This window comes from Macrotis lagotis, chromosome 1, assembly GCF_037893015.1.
Source record: "Macrotis lagotis isolate mMagLag1 chromosome 1, bilby.v1.9.chrom.fasta, whole genome shotgun sequence".
NCBI lineage: Eukaryota > Metazoa > Chordata > Mammalia > Peramelemorphia > Peramelidae > Macrotis > Macrotis lagotis.
Window position 1 is genome coordinate 262,382,610 of NC_133658.1, and position 20,075 is coordinate 262,402,684.

A 20,075-nucleotide genomic window follows, 5' to 3' on the forward strand; every position below is an offset into this window, starting at 1 on the left:
TCAATAACAGCCAGAAGGGGCTGCAGGAGTAACCAAGGAAGTATGTGAGGCAGACACATTACATAATACAATTTGTTGAAGATTTAAAGGAAATTAGGCTAGTAGAAATGGAACCTGCTCAGACAATCTTCCTGATTTCTATGTCCAAGGTTGCCTTTCTTGAGTTTGTGGCATCAAGACAATTTGTGCAAATTATATCCAGTCTAGTAGGGCAGAGGTAAGACTTTTCTGGTTTCATCTAGATAAGGGTAAAGGTTCTTTAAGGAGAAAAGAATTAGTACAATGCTGGCTTGAGGGGCTTTTTTTTTAAAAGGAACAAAAAAATACCACAAAAACTCTGCTACAGAGAAAACACCAAAAAAAAAAAATCAGATCACAAAGTTGTCTCGAGATAGTGCCTGTTACCAATAATTAAAGTCTTTTTTCTTGGGAAAAAGTAGCTCCCCAAGCTCACTGATACATAATAATGATAAATAGTTGCTGCTGAAATATGTCTGGAAAGAAAGTCTTCCTCTTTGAATTACCCAATACATCTGAAATCTGCAGCAGTTCATTTGAAACATTTTGTGGGATGCTAAGCCAATTTATCCCTCCCACCCCGAGTCTTTACCACTCCCTGCCCCCTCCTAAAAAATAAAACAAAAAATCTGCAATTCTTTGAAAGGAGTGAGACACTGAACAGGAACAGACTGATATATTCTTAAGTCCGCAGGCCCTTCAAATGTGTCGGTTTTAGTCTGGTAACTGTGAAAACAAGCTAAAATTCATTCAAATATGTGTGTCACACATTAACTCCTTGAAAGCCTCAGGGTATTACAGGCTGGAGTGTCCTTTTCAAGTCTGTGTGCTACGCCCTAGATAGAGAAAAGATAAGATTAATAGGAATGTATCCAAGTCATTTCTAAAAGGAACAACTGTACACATGGGAGAATTTTCATTTGGTGAAGTCAAAGCCTAGAGTCATATAATCTACATCCTGTTGCTTCCTGCAGGGAGGTAGGTTTTCTTGTCACCATAAATATCGTTTGCAATTCCAGTGCCAAGAAATTAGCTGTAATGGATTGGTGGGTGGTTGCACATGTAGAGACCTGAAGCCCTTAGTAGTGGCAAAAGGAACAGAGTTTTCCTGCTGAAAGACCACTTTCTATTGATTTCTGTTACCTAGACTGCCATAAATAAATGCTAACTTTTCCTAAATACTTAAACCTACTCATTTGGGCTAAATGCAATAACCATTGTGGAAAGGAGGTATCCTTGATTTCATAAGGAAGGCTTAATTGAGGCCAGAACCACATAAACCAGTCCCCTACATAGACAACGTTCCCATCTCTAATCTTCCCCCTCTCCCCCAGTACCTTTCTCAAATCAGCAGGGCCTAATGACTGATTGTTGGGTTTCAATTTAGGGAAAAAAGGTATTAGTTTTATTTTCAGATCTCCCACAACACAGTCAGAAATATAGAAACCTACAGATTCAAATCAGGCTGTACCAGAACAATCAAGAGTGGTAGAGTCAGAGGTCCAGGGTTCAGTCCTGGTTCTCTCACTTGTTTCCTGAGTGACCTTGGCCAAAGTCATTTCCCCACCTGGGTCCAAATTTCATTCTTTCTTTCTTCTTTTTTTTTTTTTTGTTTTTTAGTTTTTGCAAGACAAGGGGGTTAAGTGACTTGCCCAAGGTCACACAAATAAATAATTATTAAGTGTCTGAGGACAAATTTGAACTCAGGTCCTCCTGACTTCAGGGCCAGTGCTCTACTGCAACACCTAGCTGCCCTGGGTCCAAGTTTCTTTATCTCTAAAAGGAAGGAGTTGGACTAATGGATCTCTAAAATGCCTTAAAGTTTTAAATCCACAAACAAGGTAAAAGGTGAATTCAAATGTGCCTGCCAACAGTCAAGTATTTATTGAGCACCTTCTGAATGTAAGGCTCCAATGTATAATAAGTCCCTAAGAGTTTATGATCTATTTGTACAAAATAAATCCCTAGTTTCTCAAAGAAAATTTTAGCCTGGCTGTGGAAACAAGACCCATATGCGCAAAAAGGAAGGGCCAAATAAGTGGAAAATTCTTCAAATGATTTCTTTTTTTGAATGTCTAGGACAAGTAACTGTTTGTTGGACTCTCTCCTTTTCCCTCCCCACCTCTGAAGCATATACTAGAATGAACCAAATGCTGGCTTTGGAGTTAGAGGACTTAGGTTCCTACCATGGCTTCACCATTTACTACTTCTTTGTGGGACTCAGTTTCTCATTTATTAAAAAAGAAGCCTTGGGCCAGGTGATCTCCATATTTGTTCTCTGGAAGCTTTAAAAATTCAATTTCTGACCTAAGTCGCAGGTAGTTTAGGGGTAGAACATAAATTACTTTGTAATGATTCTCCAACAGAAAATATTAAAGATAAGAAAATGAGGAAGAGACAGGAAAGTTGAGTTTGCCCCCACCACCAGGGTCTAGGGACACTTCCAAACTTATTATTCAAATACCAAGGAGGGTTAATTTTCAGTATCACTCCATGTTGGCAAGCTAATTCCAGCGGTTTCACAATAACCCATGATAACTCTTCCAAAATGACATATTCTAGTTGGTAGCAAACACCTCCGTGCTACAGGCTGACAAGAAATGAGGTGTCAAAAAATCTGCTTATTAATGTCATCTTAACTCCTCACTGAAAGGAAAAGTTAGCTATCAGCCATCAAGTGGTTTACCCTGAAAATCATTTCAGGCATTGGCACATCAAGTTTTAGTCCATGCCTCCAGATTGGGATACAGAGCAGCAAGAAACACAGTAGCAATGTATATAGGGGAAGATGAGTCTAAGCAGGCTAATAATAATAGCTGATATCTGCATAGAAAATTAAGGTTTACAAACCACCTTATGTCCATTGTTACACTGGAACCTTACAACACTTGAGATGCTACCAATAATACATATCGGCTCTGATTAGGAAATTGAGGTACAAGAGTAAGTGATTTGGCATATGGTCACCCATGGAGTAAAAGTACCAGAAACAGTCTGACTCCTATGCCACGGTGTCTGTCAAAGAAAGCTTTGTCACTATACTACCAGCTCCCTATAATCCTGGGTTTTGAGGTTTGAAATCGTTCTTCCTCTTTAAGCCATAGATTATCATCAGATGGGATGCCTGTTCATTTTCCTATCATTATCTCCAGTCATCTATGGAGGACCCTCAATTTAGAGGGTCCCTGAGAGTTTGGAATGAATGATCAGGGGCTATCTGTCAGCCTTGTGTGGTTTTACTTTTGTTTCCAAAATTGTTACAGTTAAATTAAGTGAAAAATCCCTGAAACAACAATATTGATATCCATTCTCTTGAAGGACTTAATCAAACATTTGCCAAGCAAATTCTCCAGTGTGGATTCTTTGGTTTATGCCAGTTAACTGAATAGTTAGAGCATAGCAATAAGAAAGCTTAGATCACAGCCCCCATAGGAAAGAAACAGCTTTACCTCCTTCCCTGGCCAAAGAGTGTACTTCTAATCACTCAGGACCAGCAGCTGCAGTAACTGAGTATCTCATAGTGTAGGGCACTAAAATCACATATGTGGCTTGGCACAAGGGAGACCAAGTGAGAGAAAAGATTGGTTATTGTACCCATCTCAACTATTGGGGAAAACCTCCCCACAATCCTAAGGGATAGCAGATGGAAGGTGTCATCATCATTCACACCTGTGAGCACATCAACTGACTTGACAACTAAAAATGACCTGTCAATTCAGGCTCATTCATCCCAAGAGTGAGGCACAAGGAAAGTCAAAGGCTGGCAAGAGACTGGAATTGAGAAATCCATTTGTAAGAGCGTCTTCTCTTTCTTTGGCATGACCCTAGACTCAGAGCCATCTGTAAGCTTTTTTTTTTTTTTTTTTTGAGGATTAAGTATTACTGTACCTGAAAATGGGCAGCAATGAAAACGCTCTTTATGCAAAAACCACCCAGGCAGGTTGAAAACCAGTAACCTTTACAAAAACAAAACAAAACAACTCCAAAGTCTCCTTCAGCTGCAAAAGGACACTGAATAACTTATTTTCCATCAGTAAAAGAATTCAGATTATAGATAATTCTAAACGTTTCCAGTTTTGTTCTACAAAAGACTCGATACTGTATATTTCCTTTTGGCAACTTGTCCCTGAATCTGACCTCTGGGAGCTTCCACAGTTAAGAGTCTTGGAGACGAAAGAACCCTCCTTCCAATCCCCCAACACACACACACACACACACACACACACACACACACACACACACACACACACGAGTTTTGGCATAAGAGAAGCCTTACTCCAGGAACAACTTAGCAAGACTCTTTCATTTGGAAAGGCTATTGCATAAATTTACACAACTCACCCAGGAGCCATTTGTTGTGAGTTTTTTTTCTTCTCCTCCCTTCATCAGAAAGAGATTTTAACCATTTCCAGAGAACTGGGAAGCTGGCCACCAAAGTGAGAAGGGTGTAGCATGACTATGTTTGTTGAGAGGAATAATTAGTTATTTAGAGACTCAGCAAACATTGAGCTCACCCCTGACCTGTTACCCTGAACCCTTTAACTGGCTTAACCAGGAAGTGGGGAGGGGGGGGTGGAGAATGTGGCTGGAGAGACTGGTATGCCTACAGAAGATTCATCCCTTGAGTCACTGAGAAAGCCAGCCTTGAGCCTGGAATAATTCAACATTTGCTTCTGTGTATCCTTAAGTCTAATTCCTTCACAGAAACCAGTTGCCTTATTTGCCCAGAACTGAAAACCATTTGAAATCAAGATGGCCTCAAAATATCTGGGCCAACCCACCTCCCCCTAAAATATATTAGCATGTGTGATGGGGGAGAGATTCATTGGCATGATTTTCTTTTTACTTTAATACTTAAAGTCACAGATCCCTTCTCATCAATGCCGGGATGTTCTCAATCTAGGTAAATGGCAAATACCTCAAGTCTGAGTTGATTTTTTTGTGTGATTCTGAAGCAACAGAAAACCCTTGTAGACAACCCTGAAGTGGTGAATACTGGATATTATACTGCAAACTCTTTTAATGAACATCATTACTGAACAAATCAGATCCCAAATCCTGAATTTGCAGCTCAAAAAAAAAGACATAAACACAAATCATTTAATAGGTCGGTCTCTCTCTCTCTCTCTCTCTCTCTCTCTCTCTCTCTCTCTCTCTCTCCCTCCCTCCCTCCCTCCTCTATCCAATAAAGAGTACCCCCCCCCTTCCCAGGGCAAAAATAAAAATACTTAGTAATTCATCCCCTGGAGTAGGAGGATGTGACTTAATCTGAAGATTTTATGAAAGGAACCTTACCAGACATTTTTAAAGACAAAACAGAAACTGTACACCCTTCAAACTGGAAAGAAAGAAAATGTTTGATTTGTGGGGGTCAGCAAATTACAACTACAGTTAATACTTTGTTAACTCCTGGATTAGAGTGTTAATAGTTGAGCATGGTGGAATGAGTAATGGAATTGGTACCTGAGGACTGGGTTCAAATCCTAGTTCTACCACTGAATTTTTAGTAAAAAGCCAAGAGTTTGAATTCCAATTTTGTTACTTAATTAACTGTGTAGCCCCAAACAAGTCATTCAACCCTTTTCTAGGACCACTTTCTTTACTTGTAGGGTGAGGGTTTTGACCTGGATGCCATCTAAAATTCCTCCTAGTTCTAAATCTCTGATTTTTTAAAACTAGGATCCGGTTGAATCAATGACATTAAAGTCATATTGAGCTACTTTGGAAAGAGAATTCAAAATGGCAGGATTCTGGAAAGCAGAGGGTTTTTTTTTTTAAAAACCAGATTTATATAGCAATTAGAATGCAAAGTGAAGTGATCTGCATAAGGTCACACCACTGAGTAGCTAATAGAGCTAATATTCCAATTCCCCATTTTTAGATAACAAATTGAGAAATTCTTCTACTCCACTCTAACTGCCTCCCAGCTGCCCTTCTGTGCAGTCGGTCCATATTCAATTAAGAGCTCAGACTACAGGAGTTTTGTGCCAACTAGGTGATCAAATCACATAGTAGGTGCTCAAGAAATACTTGTTGAATAATTGGATGCATTTGCCAAAATACTCCCTGGGATTCACAACCCTAAGATTTTTCTTGGCTTATCAGAAACTTCAATAAAAAACCAATAGGTTCTTTTTCTAGAAGTCAGTGAGAAGTCAATCAGAGTTCCCCAAAAATCCAAAACAAAACAAAACAAAAACTTGCCAGAAGAACAGTTCTTTCCTCAAAAGTAGGCAGTTTAAACACCTGTCCTTTGATCTGAAGTCTGTTAGCACTTGGCAGCTTTTAAGCCCAGTGACCACCCCCCATTTCCTAAAAAAAGAGATGTGTTCCATTGCAATCTGTTTTCAGGGAGCAAACTATTTAATTGAAATTCTGCATTTTCTGACTCTCAAACCATCCCCTATTGCCTAGTGAAAGTCAAAGAAGTCTAAAGGCCTACCCAGACCCCCTGGAGTTATATGAATGATAGCCAAAGTAAATAAATCTACATATATTGCAAAAGACACACTCAAATCTAGGATGATATGCTTTTTAATATTCCCTATAAAGGGCTAACTTGACTTTTCTTTGGTCATGGAAGGGTAACACAGTACAAAGAACTACATAACGAACTTCAGGGAATTAAGCTGGTGGAATTGTTTCCCTGTTCAATTTTAGGGAAGTCACTTTACTTCTCTGGGACTCAGTTTCCTTATTTGATTATCTCTAAGGTCCTTTCTAGATATAACATTCTGTAATTCTATGATCCTAACTGAAGCATGCCAATGATATCAATGGGAGAGCATGAAGCCCAGAGCTCATCCCCAAGATAAGACTAAAGTCTGGCTTTTGTGTATGAGTCAGCTCCTTCTAGTGGTGCCAACTCCATGAGGGCAGGGTCTGCATATAAAATATTAAATCACCTGGAAAGAAGGGACCTGAAAACATAGAATGACTTTAGAAGGCAAGGTTGTAAGAGATTTTTGAAACTGGGCTGCTAAGAAATAGAATTTAAGTTTCTTGAGGGCAGGAACTGTTTTGCATTTGTATAAACTAGGGTTTAGCTCAGTGCTAGATATCTGGTAGATGCATAATAAATTATTGTTGATTGATGGATTTGAAGAAATTTGTCTGATCCAACCTTTATTTTATGGTTGAGGAAATTTAAACACAGGGAGGGGAAAAAGACTAGCTGCACAGTCTAGATAAAATGGCTTATTCAGTACCTTTGTCAACCACATTATTTGCAAATGTTAACTCAAAATAAAAATTACGAGTCTGGCCCATTTCAAGTGCTTTGTTCTTAAAACCAACTATAAATTATTATTTGAAAATACATCTGAGATGAGTACTTCTATAAAATAGGTTTTGGTTAGGACACTCTCCAAATTTTCTTCCATAAAGAGACCTGAATACAGGACCATTTAACTCATGCTAATACAACCTTTTAGGGAAATCTGATTAGTATTTGTAATAGAGAAACATTTTCAAGATGTGCCCTTGCCTTTCCAGTTTTCTTTTCTCAAACAATTAAGGACAGTGTTTAAAAAATATATTGAATGCAGGAACTAATTAGAACACCTAAAAGGCAGGCGAAAGTGTGAGCCATACTAACCTTGTAGGTCAGCCTCCCCAGAGCCTCACTTCATCAGAAGTGAGAAATGAAGTCTATTTGGAAGAGCAGACAGTTAGGGCAGACAACTAAATTAACAAGACTGTCTCCGTGTCAGCCAAAACATCATTATGGCTGATTAGTTGAGAGGAAGGGACAGAAATAAAAATGATGAATTAAAAAAAAAAAAGTAAGATGCAAGACCCTGAAAGGAATTTGAGGAAAGGGAAGATGATAAAGCTCTGGAGCACAGAATCACAGGATTGACATATCATTTAATGCTAACAGCAATTTGGTGACCCTCCAACATGCTTTATGGAAAAATGAAATGAAATGAAATGCATCAAGCCCTTTAAAATTGGTGATATTTTGTTTCCAAACACATGTGAACAAATTTTAATAATATTCACACGCATTTAATTATGTCTCAGGGGTTTACAAAAGGCCCTTTGGAGAATTAAATGGGCTATTTTGCCACTTCAACTAGCCCGACACTGAAAAAATATTAAAGGCCAAGAGAGGGAAGGACTCTACCCAGAGCCCTTAGTAAGGACTTTAATTATTTGGAGGGAATGGAGTGGGATGTCTGGACTCTCGTAACCAAAGCAAATCCAACATCTCTTGACAGCAGCTCCGCTTTCTCTTCTGTCTGGGAAGGCAGGGCCCCTTGTTATTTTTACCTTTTACATAGTACTGTACAGTGAGGTTGCAATCTTGGCCAAGCATTCTGTCTAATATGTAGCAACACCATGTTGCCTGGCTAATGACTATGGTATTCCCATGACCCTAAAAGCACCACTTGGATTCGTATTCCAAAGCTGGTCCCTGTCCTGAGTTAAGTGGGGATATGCACACACTGATAAACTTCTATCTTTCTTTCCTCAGCTTTACCCAAAACATAACACCCAAAACAAAAATTCTACCAGATATTATTATATGTTGATAGGAAAATGAAGGGACTGGAAAGATATTTTGATGTAGTGATTACAAGAAAGGACTAGATCTAAAGTCAGGAGACTCATGTATGGAGTTTTGCTTCAAGTTGTGGCTCAGCAAGTGTCCTTTTAAAATGAAGATAATAACAGTCCTATATACTTCACAATGTTGTTCTGAGGCAGAGTAACTGAGTAGAAAAGGAGATTATATGTATGTTCTGAAAACCTGGGTTTAAATCTTAGCTTTACTATTTATAATCTTGTGAGACCTTTTAAGCAAATCATCTTAAATTGTCTCAGTTTCCTCATCTGTAAACTGATTACATGATTTCTAATGTTTCCCCCTACTTTAAGCCTCTGGCCTGAAAATTTTTAGGAAAATCAAATATGAAAATGCTGTGTGAAGCAATCTCCTCTCTAGATTAACCTTTAGGAAAAGAGGAAAAAATGTGGGTGCTTGGGGTATTCACATACTCAAATGCATTTCAGTGCTTCGGGCAGGAATTGTGTTGAAATAAAGCACCCAAAGAAAGACTCAGGGACCCATAAGAGTGCCTGAGAGGAGGGAAAGAGTGCTGGCTGGGAGGTCTGGGGGCTCCGCCAGGGGGGAGGGGCTGTCAGTCCCTGCCAGAGGGGTGATGTCCAGTGGTCTCCAGTTCGTTTCTGACATTTCAGCGGCAGCCAGGACCAGACAGAATAGCTGTGGCTGCCATCCTCCTCCCAAAGGGCAGCGAGTTGCCGGCATCGACAAAAGGTGCCCTAAACTTGGGCTGGCCTGGCCATTGTCCTGGCTAGACTGCCGAGCAGCCCAGACCTGGGCTATTTATAGAAGCGCACCGGCGGGGCGCGCGCACAGGCGCGCGCGCGAACTCTCTCTCTCTCTCTCTCTCTCTCTCTCTCTCTCTCTCTCTCTCTCTCTCTCTCTCCCTCTCTCTCCCCTCCCTCTCCCCTCCCTCTCCACCGTCTGTCTGGAAGGACATTTTACCAGCTAAGTCGGTAGGAAGGCCGTTTAATTGCTCCATCATTAGTGCTCCTCGGGGAAGTAACGTGGAAACTTCACCGGCCCCCTCCCCCAGCGCTCCCCCGGGCACTCGCAGCTGCGGGCACCCTCGCCCGGCGGCGGCGGCGGCTGACGGGGAGCCAGACATCCCAGCGGAGCGCGGAGAGGGGGGTCTTCCCGGTCCCCGGGTTGGTCCGGCGTCCCCGGGCTCGCGGAGCAATGCCCACGGAGGCGCCCCGCGGGGGCCTGGCCCTCGCCGCCCCCTCCCCGCTCTCCGCACCCCCCGCTGGGTTCGCTCGGGGGCCGTGGGGACAAAGCCGGGAATCGCGCCAGCTGGAGCCCGGCGGCGGCGCGCGCGCGCCTTCCCGCCGAGCCTGCCCGCTCCCCGCCGCGGCCCCCGGGGGCAGAGCCCGCGGAGCCCGCGGAGCCCGCACGGCCCCGCCGAGGTGACCCGCCGGGGCGCGCCGGGGGCCCGGCCCGGGAGACGCTGCCCGGGGCCGGGGATCCGGGAGGGACTGGCAGCCCTCGGGGGCGGCGGAGGGTCCCGGACCAGGGCCCCCGGGCTCCGAGTGGGCTTGGAAACGGAAGCCCCGAGGGAGCGGCCGGACCGCGGGGACCCCCTCCACCTGCCCCGGGCCCTTGTCCCAGAAGTCAGCCTGCCGAGCCCTGGCCCGGAGCGCCCAGAGCCGGGGCCGGGACGGAGATCACCCGCGGGCTCAGACAGACGTCCGGGACCGAGGGACAGGCAGACGGACAGCCCCCGCACCTGGGTGGGAAAGGGGAGTCTGGAGAGAGAGACGGCGGGGTGCGAGCCGGGAGAGCTCGGAGGGGAGAGGGGCGAGGACGCGGAGGTGTGAGCGGGGAGGGGAGGGGAGGTCAGGCCGGCGGAGTAAAGGTGAGAAGGGGGGGGGGGCGGAGAGGAGAGAGCGCCCGGAGAGCGCGGCGGGAGCAGGAGCGGGAGCGCGAGCGAGGGGGTCCCCCAGGCAAGGGGCCGGAGGCTGCCTGCGGGGCTCGGGCCCGGGGAAGCCCGGGGACAAGCGAAGGGGCAGAGGATACTCACTGATCTCCATGCTCTGGAACAAAGACCTTTTGCAGTTGCATGTGCAGGACACATTGGGCTGCCCGGCGGCCGCGGTGCTGTTGAGACCCATTAAGTTATACATTTAAAAAAGAGGGAGAGGAGAACGGGGGACTTGGAGAAGCGCGAGGGGGGCTCCGGGAGGCGCCACATAAAGGACGGTCCTGCGGCTGCCGCTGCTCCAGCCCGGGGAGGGAAGAGAAGGCGATGCGCGTTTCTCTCTTCAAATAACAAAAATACAATTCTGGGGGGAAATTAAGTTAGAAAACAAAACAAAAACCCCCCAAAACGCTGTTGGGGGGGAGGAAAAACAGCCAAACGGGGGAGGACCTCGCTGCTCTTTCTTCCCTCCCCCCGGCTCCCCTTCTCTCCGGTCTCCGGGCAAGTTTCCCCTGCCCCAGCGCCGGCGGAGAGCGCCCAGTACTACTCTGTTTCTGCGCTGGCCGGACCGAGCGACGGACTCCCGGCGGCGGCTTCCCCAGCCACTCCGCCTCCTCCGCCTCCTCCTTCAAGTCCAAGGAGATTGGGTTTCATACGGAGATACGGGACTGAGGCAGGCAGACGGCCTGACGTCAGCGCTAGACGGAACTGCCCTTTTCCACCGCACTGGCGGAGGGGGGGAGTCTAGGAAGGAGGAGAGGAGCCCCCCTCTAGCCTTGGCGGCTGCACCAATCCCTACCGAGGTTCCCCCGCACCCCCTCCTCCCTCCCTCCCTCCCAGCGCGAGGACTGGGGGGGGGGGGGGCGGAATGAATGGGGGGAACTGACTCTTAAAGGGACAGTGTGCATTCCCGAATGCAGCAAAGCCACCGCCACCGCCACCCGCAGACTTGAGACACAGAGAGACACAGACGTGCGCGGTCTCGGAAGGGGGAAAACACATCCAACCGCGGCGGCGGCGGCGGCGGCGCTTTCATTAAGTTAGGGAGCAGTTCCTTAACGACTGTCAATCTGAGTTATGGAATTCCCAAGCGTCCCGGCCCTTATCTTTCTGAGTGTGTGTGTGTGGGGGGGCGAAGATGGTGGGGCCGGGGAAAGGAGAGTTGGTTTTGTCAATGGCAGACTTTTTATTCCTGGCTCATTCCCCTCAGACTTATCCTATTTGGAAACTTCCTCCGCAGTGGGCTACAGCCCCGGGATCCGAGCTGGGGTGGGATGTGTCTGAGTGTGTCTGAGTGTCTGTGTGTGTGTGTGTGTGTGTGTGTGTGTGTGTGTGTGTGTGTGTGTGTGTCTGTCCATCTGTCTGTGTGTGTGTGGGGAGAATGTGAGTGTGTGTCTGTGTATATGTCTGACTGTGGGGGAGGGGAATAATGTGTGTGTGTGTGTGTGTGTGTGTGTGTGTGTGTGTGTGTGTGTGTGTGTGTGGAGAATGTGTGTGTGTGTGGCGGGGGAGAATGTGAGTGTATCTGTGTGTCTGTATATGTGTGCGGGGCGGGAGGGGGATAGTGTGTATGCGTGAGTGTGTGTAGCGGGGGGAGCGGGGAGTAGCTGCGTAATCCTGGGCTGGCTTGGAAGGTGCGAGGCAAGTGGACAGAGAGTCCAGCTCGCAGCCTCGCGAGCAGATGTCTCCAGTCCCAGGTAGAACTCCTGGGAGAGAAAGCTCCCGATACCCCCGCCCGCCCCCCTCCCACGCACAGCATTCCAACCACCCATTTGGAAAAGAAAAAGCACCTCTTGTCTCGTCGGTCGGTGCTTTTTAACCGTTGCCTCAAATATAACAGACCGTGAGACTCAAATAAATTTGAGCTGATGGCTTACGGCACCGGCTGACTGACCCCAGGTCATTGTGGGGTAAAAGGAGGACTTTGTCCCTCACTTCTTCTTTATAGGAACAAAAGGAATGAAATCCAAGGAAGCCGGATTTTGGAAGGCATTATTTTTATTTATGGGGCTAAGCAATTTTATGAGGTGCAGAAACCCTGCAGAAGTCTATTGGCGTGTAAATATGTTTTGGAGACTGTGGCCTGGACCTCCCCTCCCTCTTTCTACTTAATTTTTATTCGAAAGAGAGAGGGGTGGGGGAGAGACACAGAGAGACCGAGAGACAGAGAAGCAGAGAGATTCTGAGACAAAGCAAGATCAAAAAACCATTAATGTGGATCGCAGAAGTTGATTGTTTTATTAGTTCCCTATAGATATCTAGGCTGTGGTTTGGCATATTGGGGAATGGAAAGAGTTGATTATTGAGGAGAGGAATAGTGAAGAGATAGAAAATGGATATTTAGAAAAAGAAAAGTGGGAATTTATGCTACAAAGATTGGGGTTAGTGAATTTTGTGCTCTTTTTTTTATCAACTGAAGTATATTCCTCTGAATTTATTATAATACCACTCCTGATTTTAGTAGGAAAAAAGACTTGCTCCCCCCCCCAAAAAAGTCAATGTTTTAAGAAAAATTTAAAGCTGGATAAAATTGGCTCATGATATGAAATGAGTGAACCCCAAAGATATGAGGCTTGGAATAGATTAATTCAAAGACAGCACACTATGCATATTCAAATTGCATGTATAGATGTATGGAAACTACTACTGTCTCTTTAAGAAGGAGAGAAGCCAAGAGGATGACAATTGTAACTGTCATTCTATGAGATACTTCTCCCTATGGAGTCTGGGAGAGAGGGTGTGTGTTAGTGGGAGAGAGAGATAGTTTTAACTTTGATCTGAGATAAACTATAGGAAAAACAGAAATAAGGTGAGGAGACACTTCTTTCTTTTTAGAACCATCAACTATTATTTTATGAAGAAACACTATTAAGAGTAACTTTGGAAGGAGACTGTTAAGAGTGAGGGCTTAAGAGAAGATGTGATTTTTTTTTTAGTCATGGCTGGAGATAACTTGGAGAAGATAGGAGAAACAATGAGACCTTATTTGTTATCTTGACAGAACTAAATGGTGTAGAACTGTGTGTTCTCATATGTCAAGAAGTCACCTGCAGTTAGTGAGGGTTTGAGGTGATAACCAGCTAAAATACTGTAAAGAATTATTATTGATTTTATTGTTAAACTAAATATGTAGTGACTTTAATATCTAGTCTGAAGATTAGATTATTAAAAACTGAATTAGGTTTTAATAAATATAGAGTTTGAGTAACTACTCTTGGGAAATGTTTTTTTCCAGTTTATTAAATTAATATTAACTTGATGAACTGGAGTAGAAGCTTTAAACTTATTAATTTAGAAAAATGTAAAATTTTTAAGTATATCTATAAACATTCACTTGAATTATTCAAGAGCTTGAGATGATAAGATTAATTATGAAAATAAGCCATGTAACAGAATGAGGGATGACAAACAAGTGAAGCTGGAGATAGCTGTTGGCCCCTTTGGATAAAGTGCTGGATCTAGAGTCAGGAAGACCTGGATTCAAATCCAGTCTCAGACACATCTTAACTATGTGACTCTGGGCAAGTTGCTTAGCCTTTGTCTCAGTTTCTTAACTGTAAAATGGGGATAATAACAACACCTATTTCCCAGGTTTATTATAAAAATCAAATGAAATAATATTTGTAAAAAGTAATTAGGACAGTGCCTGGAAAAAATTGGGACTATATAAATAACTATTCCCTTCCCTTTTTTCCAGGTAACTGTATTATACTTAGGGAATTGTCCTAATCCTGTTAAACCCATTACACTATACACACACACACACAAACACAAAACATTCACTTCTCACTTCAATACACATACACCAAATTCCTACTTTGAAGTCTCATTTTGGTATAGAGGTGGCATAGGCTAGCACTAGTAGAGCCCCAATTTCTGATAAGTGCTATCAAGTGGGAAAGATTCAGAATACTTACTCAGAGATGGATTCTATGCAGGAGTGTTTTGGAGCCTGCTTCTACAGAATTGATTGTTAAAATGTATGAGATTTGCACCTCAGAAGATGGCAATCACTACAAATCAAGGCTTGGTTTCTTACTTTGATTGTCTAGACTTCAGAAAGTAAGGGGAGGAAATGTTCATGATGCAGATTAAATTAAAACGTGTGCTTTGTGTATGTTTGTTTTTTTTTATTTTGTTTTGTTTTTCTAGAGAGTTGGTTGTTAAACATTTATTGGCACACCCTTTGGTTATATGTCTTTTCACTGAAGATCAACAAAGCTAAACTGGAGAAATTCAGTATCAGACTAGCCAAGAGGACTGTTACTTACATGTCTACAATGTTTTCTTGCAGTTTGGGAGGTAAGAGTACATTTTACAGATGAGGAAACTAGAGATTCATGAATAAAGGGCTGTATTCATATCACACAACTTACTAAGTGTCAAAATAAGGGTTCAAACCCAAGTCTTCTGAAACTTAATCTAGAGCTTTTCCCACTTTGCCAAGTTGAACATGGAGGAGTTGACTTTTGCATTGGTGGAGCAAGCAACTACATTAAGAAAATAGTTGATCCTTGACTATTGTCACTTTTTAGAAAAGTCAACAATCCATAGACAAAACTCATTTTTCAGTTGTGTTCCAAACAAAAGCAATTTCTTCCTTCCTTTCTTCTCTCTCTTCTCTCTCTCTTTTTCTTTCTTTTCCTCTATTGTTTCTTTTGCTTCTTCCTCTCTCTTAAGAAGGCTGTGCCTTCTCCTCATTGCTAGGAGTTAAGGGTCTGTATTAGGCTTTTGTTTCTTGGAGATGCTACCATGAATACAGAACTGCTACCAAAGCTGAGACTCTTCTGCCTAATATGGAAACAGTTTGCTTGGCCCGGGGAGTTCTAACTCCCATATAGCTAGCACAGAGCAAGCTCGGAATGCTAGTACTTTAACAGTGGTAACTCCAATTCCTTTTGATTCACAGTGAACTATTTGGGGAACAGACTAAATTGAGATGAGGACTGTAGCTTAGTCTACATGATGCCAAAACAACTAATCAACTTAGGGAAAAATCATTCTAGTTTTTGCATCACTCCAAAGCTTACACGAAAGCTTCATTATCCTTAACCACTGATAGAAAGTGCAGGCTATTGACTTTAAGCTTCACAATTGGTCATTTACTTGTTTATATAAGTAAATAAACGTATAGAATCAATTTTGAGGTTAGAAGAGACCTTTAGAACACTGGATGCCAAAGCTAAAAAGGTAGCTAAGAAACTAGAAAAGAGGATGTCAGAGCTAGAAGGAATATTAACATGGAATGTCATACTGGAAGGTACCTTGGCACATAGAATAATAAATTGCTAGAGATGGAAGAGGCCTTAATGATTATCTGATTTGAGGTCATCATTTTACAGATGGAGAAACATCAAAAAGGATAGGTACTTAATATAAAGTGATCTTACATTTTATAGCCTATTTCATTCAGAAAGGATCTGAGTTACTAGGAAAAGCATGGAGAATTAATTAAAATGCTCAGTTTCTACCAGCACTGACCCTGCAGAATTAAGAGTTCAAATATTTCTTCCTTTACCTTTCAATTACGAATAGCTACTCATCATTTTCCAATACTAAGAAGTATTGTTTTGAAGAATGGATGAATAATTCACAGATTAAAGATAAATGCTACAGATTTTTTTTTTTCACTGAGGCCTTGATATAGAACTTGAGAATAGTTTCCCAATAGGATGTCAGCCAGACACAATTGTGAAACTCATTTCTGTCCCAGCTCAACAACTTGGTTAGCAAGTGGTTCTCGGAACCTGACGGTGGAAAACTGAGCTTCAACAAGAATTGTGTATGTGTTGTCAGTGGGTATCATCTATAGCAAAGTGATTTTAAAGAGAAAAGGCCCTGTTCAAGCTGACAGGGAAACTGTGCTACCAACTGCACAACTGATTTGGATCAGTGTTGCCAAGCATGGTTTTGACAGCCAGTTTTGAAAACGATGGAAGCCAACGGGACTTTTGGCTACAGCTGAGTGACTGCATCATCATTCCTGGTGCTGAGCCTTGTGGGAAAGACTGGCTGACTATGGATGGAATTCTTTGATGAATGGAGGAATCTGGAATACTAAGGGAAGGCCTATTTTTTTTAAATGGCAGTCACCATAACCTCCTTGGCCCCCCTGCCCCCAAAAACTATTTCACCCCTCTGCCCCCCAAAATACTACTACCCCTTGGAGGAAGGAAAAAAGGTTATGTTTGCAGAAGCAGGCTTTTACAAGTTTGTTCATTTTTTCTACTCCCTTGAGGAAATGTTTGATAAGTAATTCTACTTAAATAAGTAATAACCACACAAATGACATTAGTTGTGACCCAAAATGCCCTGAACTAGGAGTCAGGAGATATTGGTTCTAATTAGAGCCAAGTGTCAATAATATGTGCCCTATATCCAGTTTGTTTCCTCTTTAAAAGACTTTAGTTTCCTCATCCAAAGATCAGATACTTTTGGATTAGACAATATCAATTGTCCTTCTAATCTCTAAGTTTTTATTATAAATATCAACTATTTCATGTAGATGTCAGTATTTATTTCTCCAGGAGGTTAGAGCTTACATAATTTTATTTTTTATCAGCTGATTAGAATAAATCAATTAATCAAGAAATATCAAATAAATACGTACTGGGTGCCAAGAGGCAGTTAAATGGTGAAATGAATAGATCAGGAAGAACTGAATTCAAATCTGATTTCTGACACTTGCTAGCTGTGTGATTCTGGGCAAGTCACTTAACCTCTAATTCTCTCATTTCCTCAGCTGGAAAATGGGGGCACACTGCAGAAGGAAATGGCAAATCACTCTAGTATTCTTGCCAAGAAAAATCCCTGGACAAGTTCGTGGACAAGAGTCAGACATGACTGAACAAGTGTTCTGCTTGCAACGCTAATCACAGAATGGTAGAATGAAAAGGGACCTTAGAACAGAGAATGGAGAATGTTAGAGCTGCAAGGGAACTTAGAGATCATTCAGCTGGGCCCCATCATTTCATATATTAGAGAGACTAAGACTGATTAGGGAAGTGAAATTCAAAATGTTACACAATAAGTTACACTTTGATGAGCTAGATGAAACTACCATTCCAAAAACCAGAATAAATAGTTTATCAGAAACCCTTCACTTCTTAATATCTCTTATAATCATTCACAGCGCTATATGAATATTGAATCTTTATACATTGGAAGGGGACAGTAAAAGGACTTAATTTTTTAAAAAATAGATATATACACATACACATAATATATATATACACACATATTTGTATACACAATGTATATAGCCCCCACACATAATATATATACACACACATATTTTATATATACACACACTATATATACACACACATATTTTATATATGTGTATGTATACATTTATATGTTTTATGTATGTATACACACAAAATATACATACACATAATATATACACACTATATATATACCCCCCTATATATATATATACATATACATTAACATACTATATACCCACACATATAACATATATTTGCACACGCGCGTTTCACGTCTGTGTATGTGTACATGTAAGCTGTATGTGTGCATGTAGGCTGCGGGGCCGAGCGGGGGGCACCGCGGGAGCAGCCGCCGCAGCGCCTCCAGGGACGCGGGGCACTCCAGGACGCGGGCTGCCCCGGCTTGGCAAGCTTTAAGGGCCGTGCCTGGGGTCAGCCCGCCAGCATGTGCTCGGGGCGGGCTGGAAGGCCAGCCTGGGGGTTCGGGGCGGAGCTGCTGCGTGTGCAGGTGTCGCCGCCCCGGGGCTCAGAGCGGCGGGGCCGCGCCTCGGGCCGCACACGGGGCTGCTCCGGCCCCACGGCTGCTGGCCCGCGGGGCTTCTCGAGAACCCCCGGCCGTCGGTGGATGCCCTTCTTTCCTACGCGCGCCGAGATGGCCCAAGCCTGCGCCTCGCAGACCGGAGCGGAATGGCTTCCTCATCCTGCCTCGCGTGGCTTTGCTTTCCTCCCTCGCTGAGCGGCAGCGGCTGCTGCATGATGGCACTACGCCACAGCCACTTAAAGGTCCTTTGGAAATGAATTTTAAAACACGTCCTTGAAGCTGCTGCTTCATCATTGCTAAGCTTCGCCAATAAATCAAGTCGGCCCCTTTAAAAGTGTCTAGACCAACCCCCGCCACCATCCCCAGGGGAAGGGGGGGCGTTCCAGACACGTGTTACGTCATAGGCAGCACCCCCGCCCCTGCGACTACAACTTTAAGTGACATGCCCGGCCGACCAATCCTAAGTTAAAATTTCAGAAGAAGCACATTTGATTGGTTGCCGGTGTCTGCTGGCGGAGCCAATGGCATCAGAGGGGGCAGGAGTTCTGCGCTCCATGTGGGTTTTAAATCCACGTGGTGGCGGGAGGGCGGAGCCGGCGGGCGTTGTTGTCTGGAGCCCCAGACAATTCATTACCCGGCAATTAGGGCCGCCGAGGAAGGGGGCTCACCTCGGCCTGACCCGGGGCTCTCACCCGGGCCCTGACGGCGTCTCCTGCGCCTGCCGCCAGACGCGTTAAAGGCACAGAGCCCTCCTTGTTGCCGTCTCCAGCTGGGCCGAGACAGATGGCGGGGACGCGGGGCCGGGGGCCGGCGCGCGCGAGGCGGGCGCAGCATCCTGCGCCGCTCGGCGGGGCGGGCCGGGCCGAGCCGGGCAGCTCGGGCGGCCGCGGGGTCCCGACATCCAGGCTGAGTTCGTCCCCGGGCGGCCGGCCTGCGGCGTCTCCGGGCGCCCAGCACAGCCCTCTCACTGCCCGGCCTGCCCCTCCGAGGCGAGGCCGCACCCCGAGCCCCCGCCCCAGCCTCGCCGCTCATTCATCAGACCCACAACTCGCTCCCTATTAAAATGCCCACTGTGTGGGAGCCCTGCCAGGAGGGACCAGACGCCGCTAGCCAGAGGAGGGCATGCGGGCGCACAGGCAGCATCCCACCGCGGTGGGGTCCCGGGGGCGGAATGCAAGGACCCGAGCTGGGACCGCGTGCCCGGGACCCCCCGCGGCCGTGCCCAGGCCAGGCGGCCCGGCGTCCTGGGGCTCAGCGCCCCCTCAGCATGAGCGCGGAGCTGAAGCACCCCGAGATCGCACCGCGCGTTTGTCGGAGGAACGGGGGAGCTGGGCTTCACTCCGCCTCTCACCACCGGCAAGACCCCTAGCCTGGAGGAGCCTCAGTTTCCTCCTCTGTAAATGGGTACTAACACCACTCCAGATCTCGGAAGGGTGTTAGGATCCCTCAGAGCATCACATCAAGCGATGGTGTGCCTCGAGTGGTCTGTAAACCTTAAAGCTATGGAAACGCCAGCGATGATGAATCTCTAAAGTCTCCTTTTCTCCTAAACTTTTAACCTGTGGGTGAAAGGGCACCATACTTGTCCTTTGGAAAGAGATTAAATTTCTTCTGCTTGGCTCCAGAGAATTGCATTAGGAGGAATTAGGAGGTAGGGAGTTGACCGGGACACCTACAAATTGATTAGGACACCCACAGTGAATTGACCCTATCTCCTCTAATCAGGTTGATATAATCACATTAGATAAGGAGCTGGTAACCGAGGCAATGAAATGTTGATGGTCAAAAGGAAATGTAAAG

At 44.7% G+C, this 20,075-nt stretch overlaps 1 protein-coding gene and 1 long non-coding RNA gene across 4 annotated transcripts in view; one reads left to right on the forward strand and one right to left on the reverse strand.

The window, feature by feature from the left end:
- PMEPA1 (prostate transmembrane protein, androgen induced 1) overlaps window positions 1-11,196 on the reverse strand; it is an 85,228-nt gene extending 74,032 nt beyond the window's left edge. Inside the window, exon 1 of one of the 2 annotated variants that reach the window (XM_074210331.1) lies at window positions 10,608-11,196. In XM_074210331.1, coding sequence (XP_074066432.1) covers window positions 10,608-10,710 — 103 coding nt within the window. In that variant the 5' untranslated portion in view covers window positions 10,711-11,196. The remainder of the gene's footprint in view (window positions 1-10,607) is intronic. The other variant, XM_074210332.1, reaches the window with a different exon arrangement.
- Window positions 9,486-17,805, forward strand: LOC141504931 (uncharacterized). Of its 2 annotated transcripts, none has more exons than XR_012473511.1 (3): window positions 9,486-9,543; window positions 14,658-14,807; window positions 17,248-17,805. It is a non-coding gene; the product is annotated as an uncharacterized LOC141504931 (long non-coding RNA). The 2 variants fall into 2 exon arrangements; XR_012473512.1 differs by lacking the exon at window positions 9,486-9,543 and adding an exon at window positions 10,533-11,579.
- The last annotated feature ends 2,270 nt before the right edge of the window (window positions 17,806-20,075 follow it).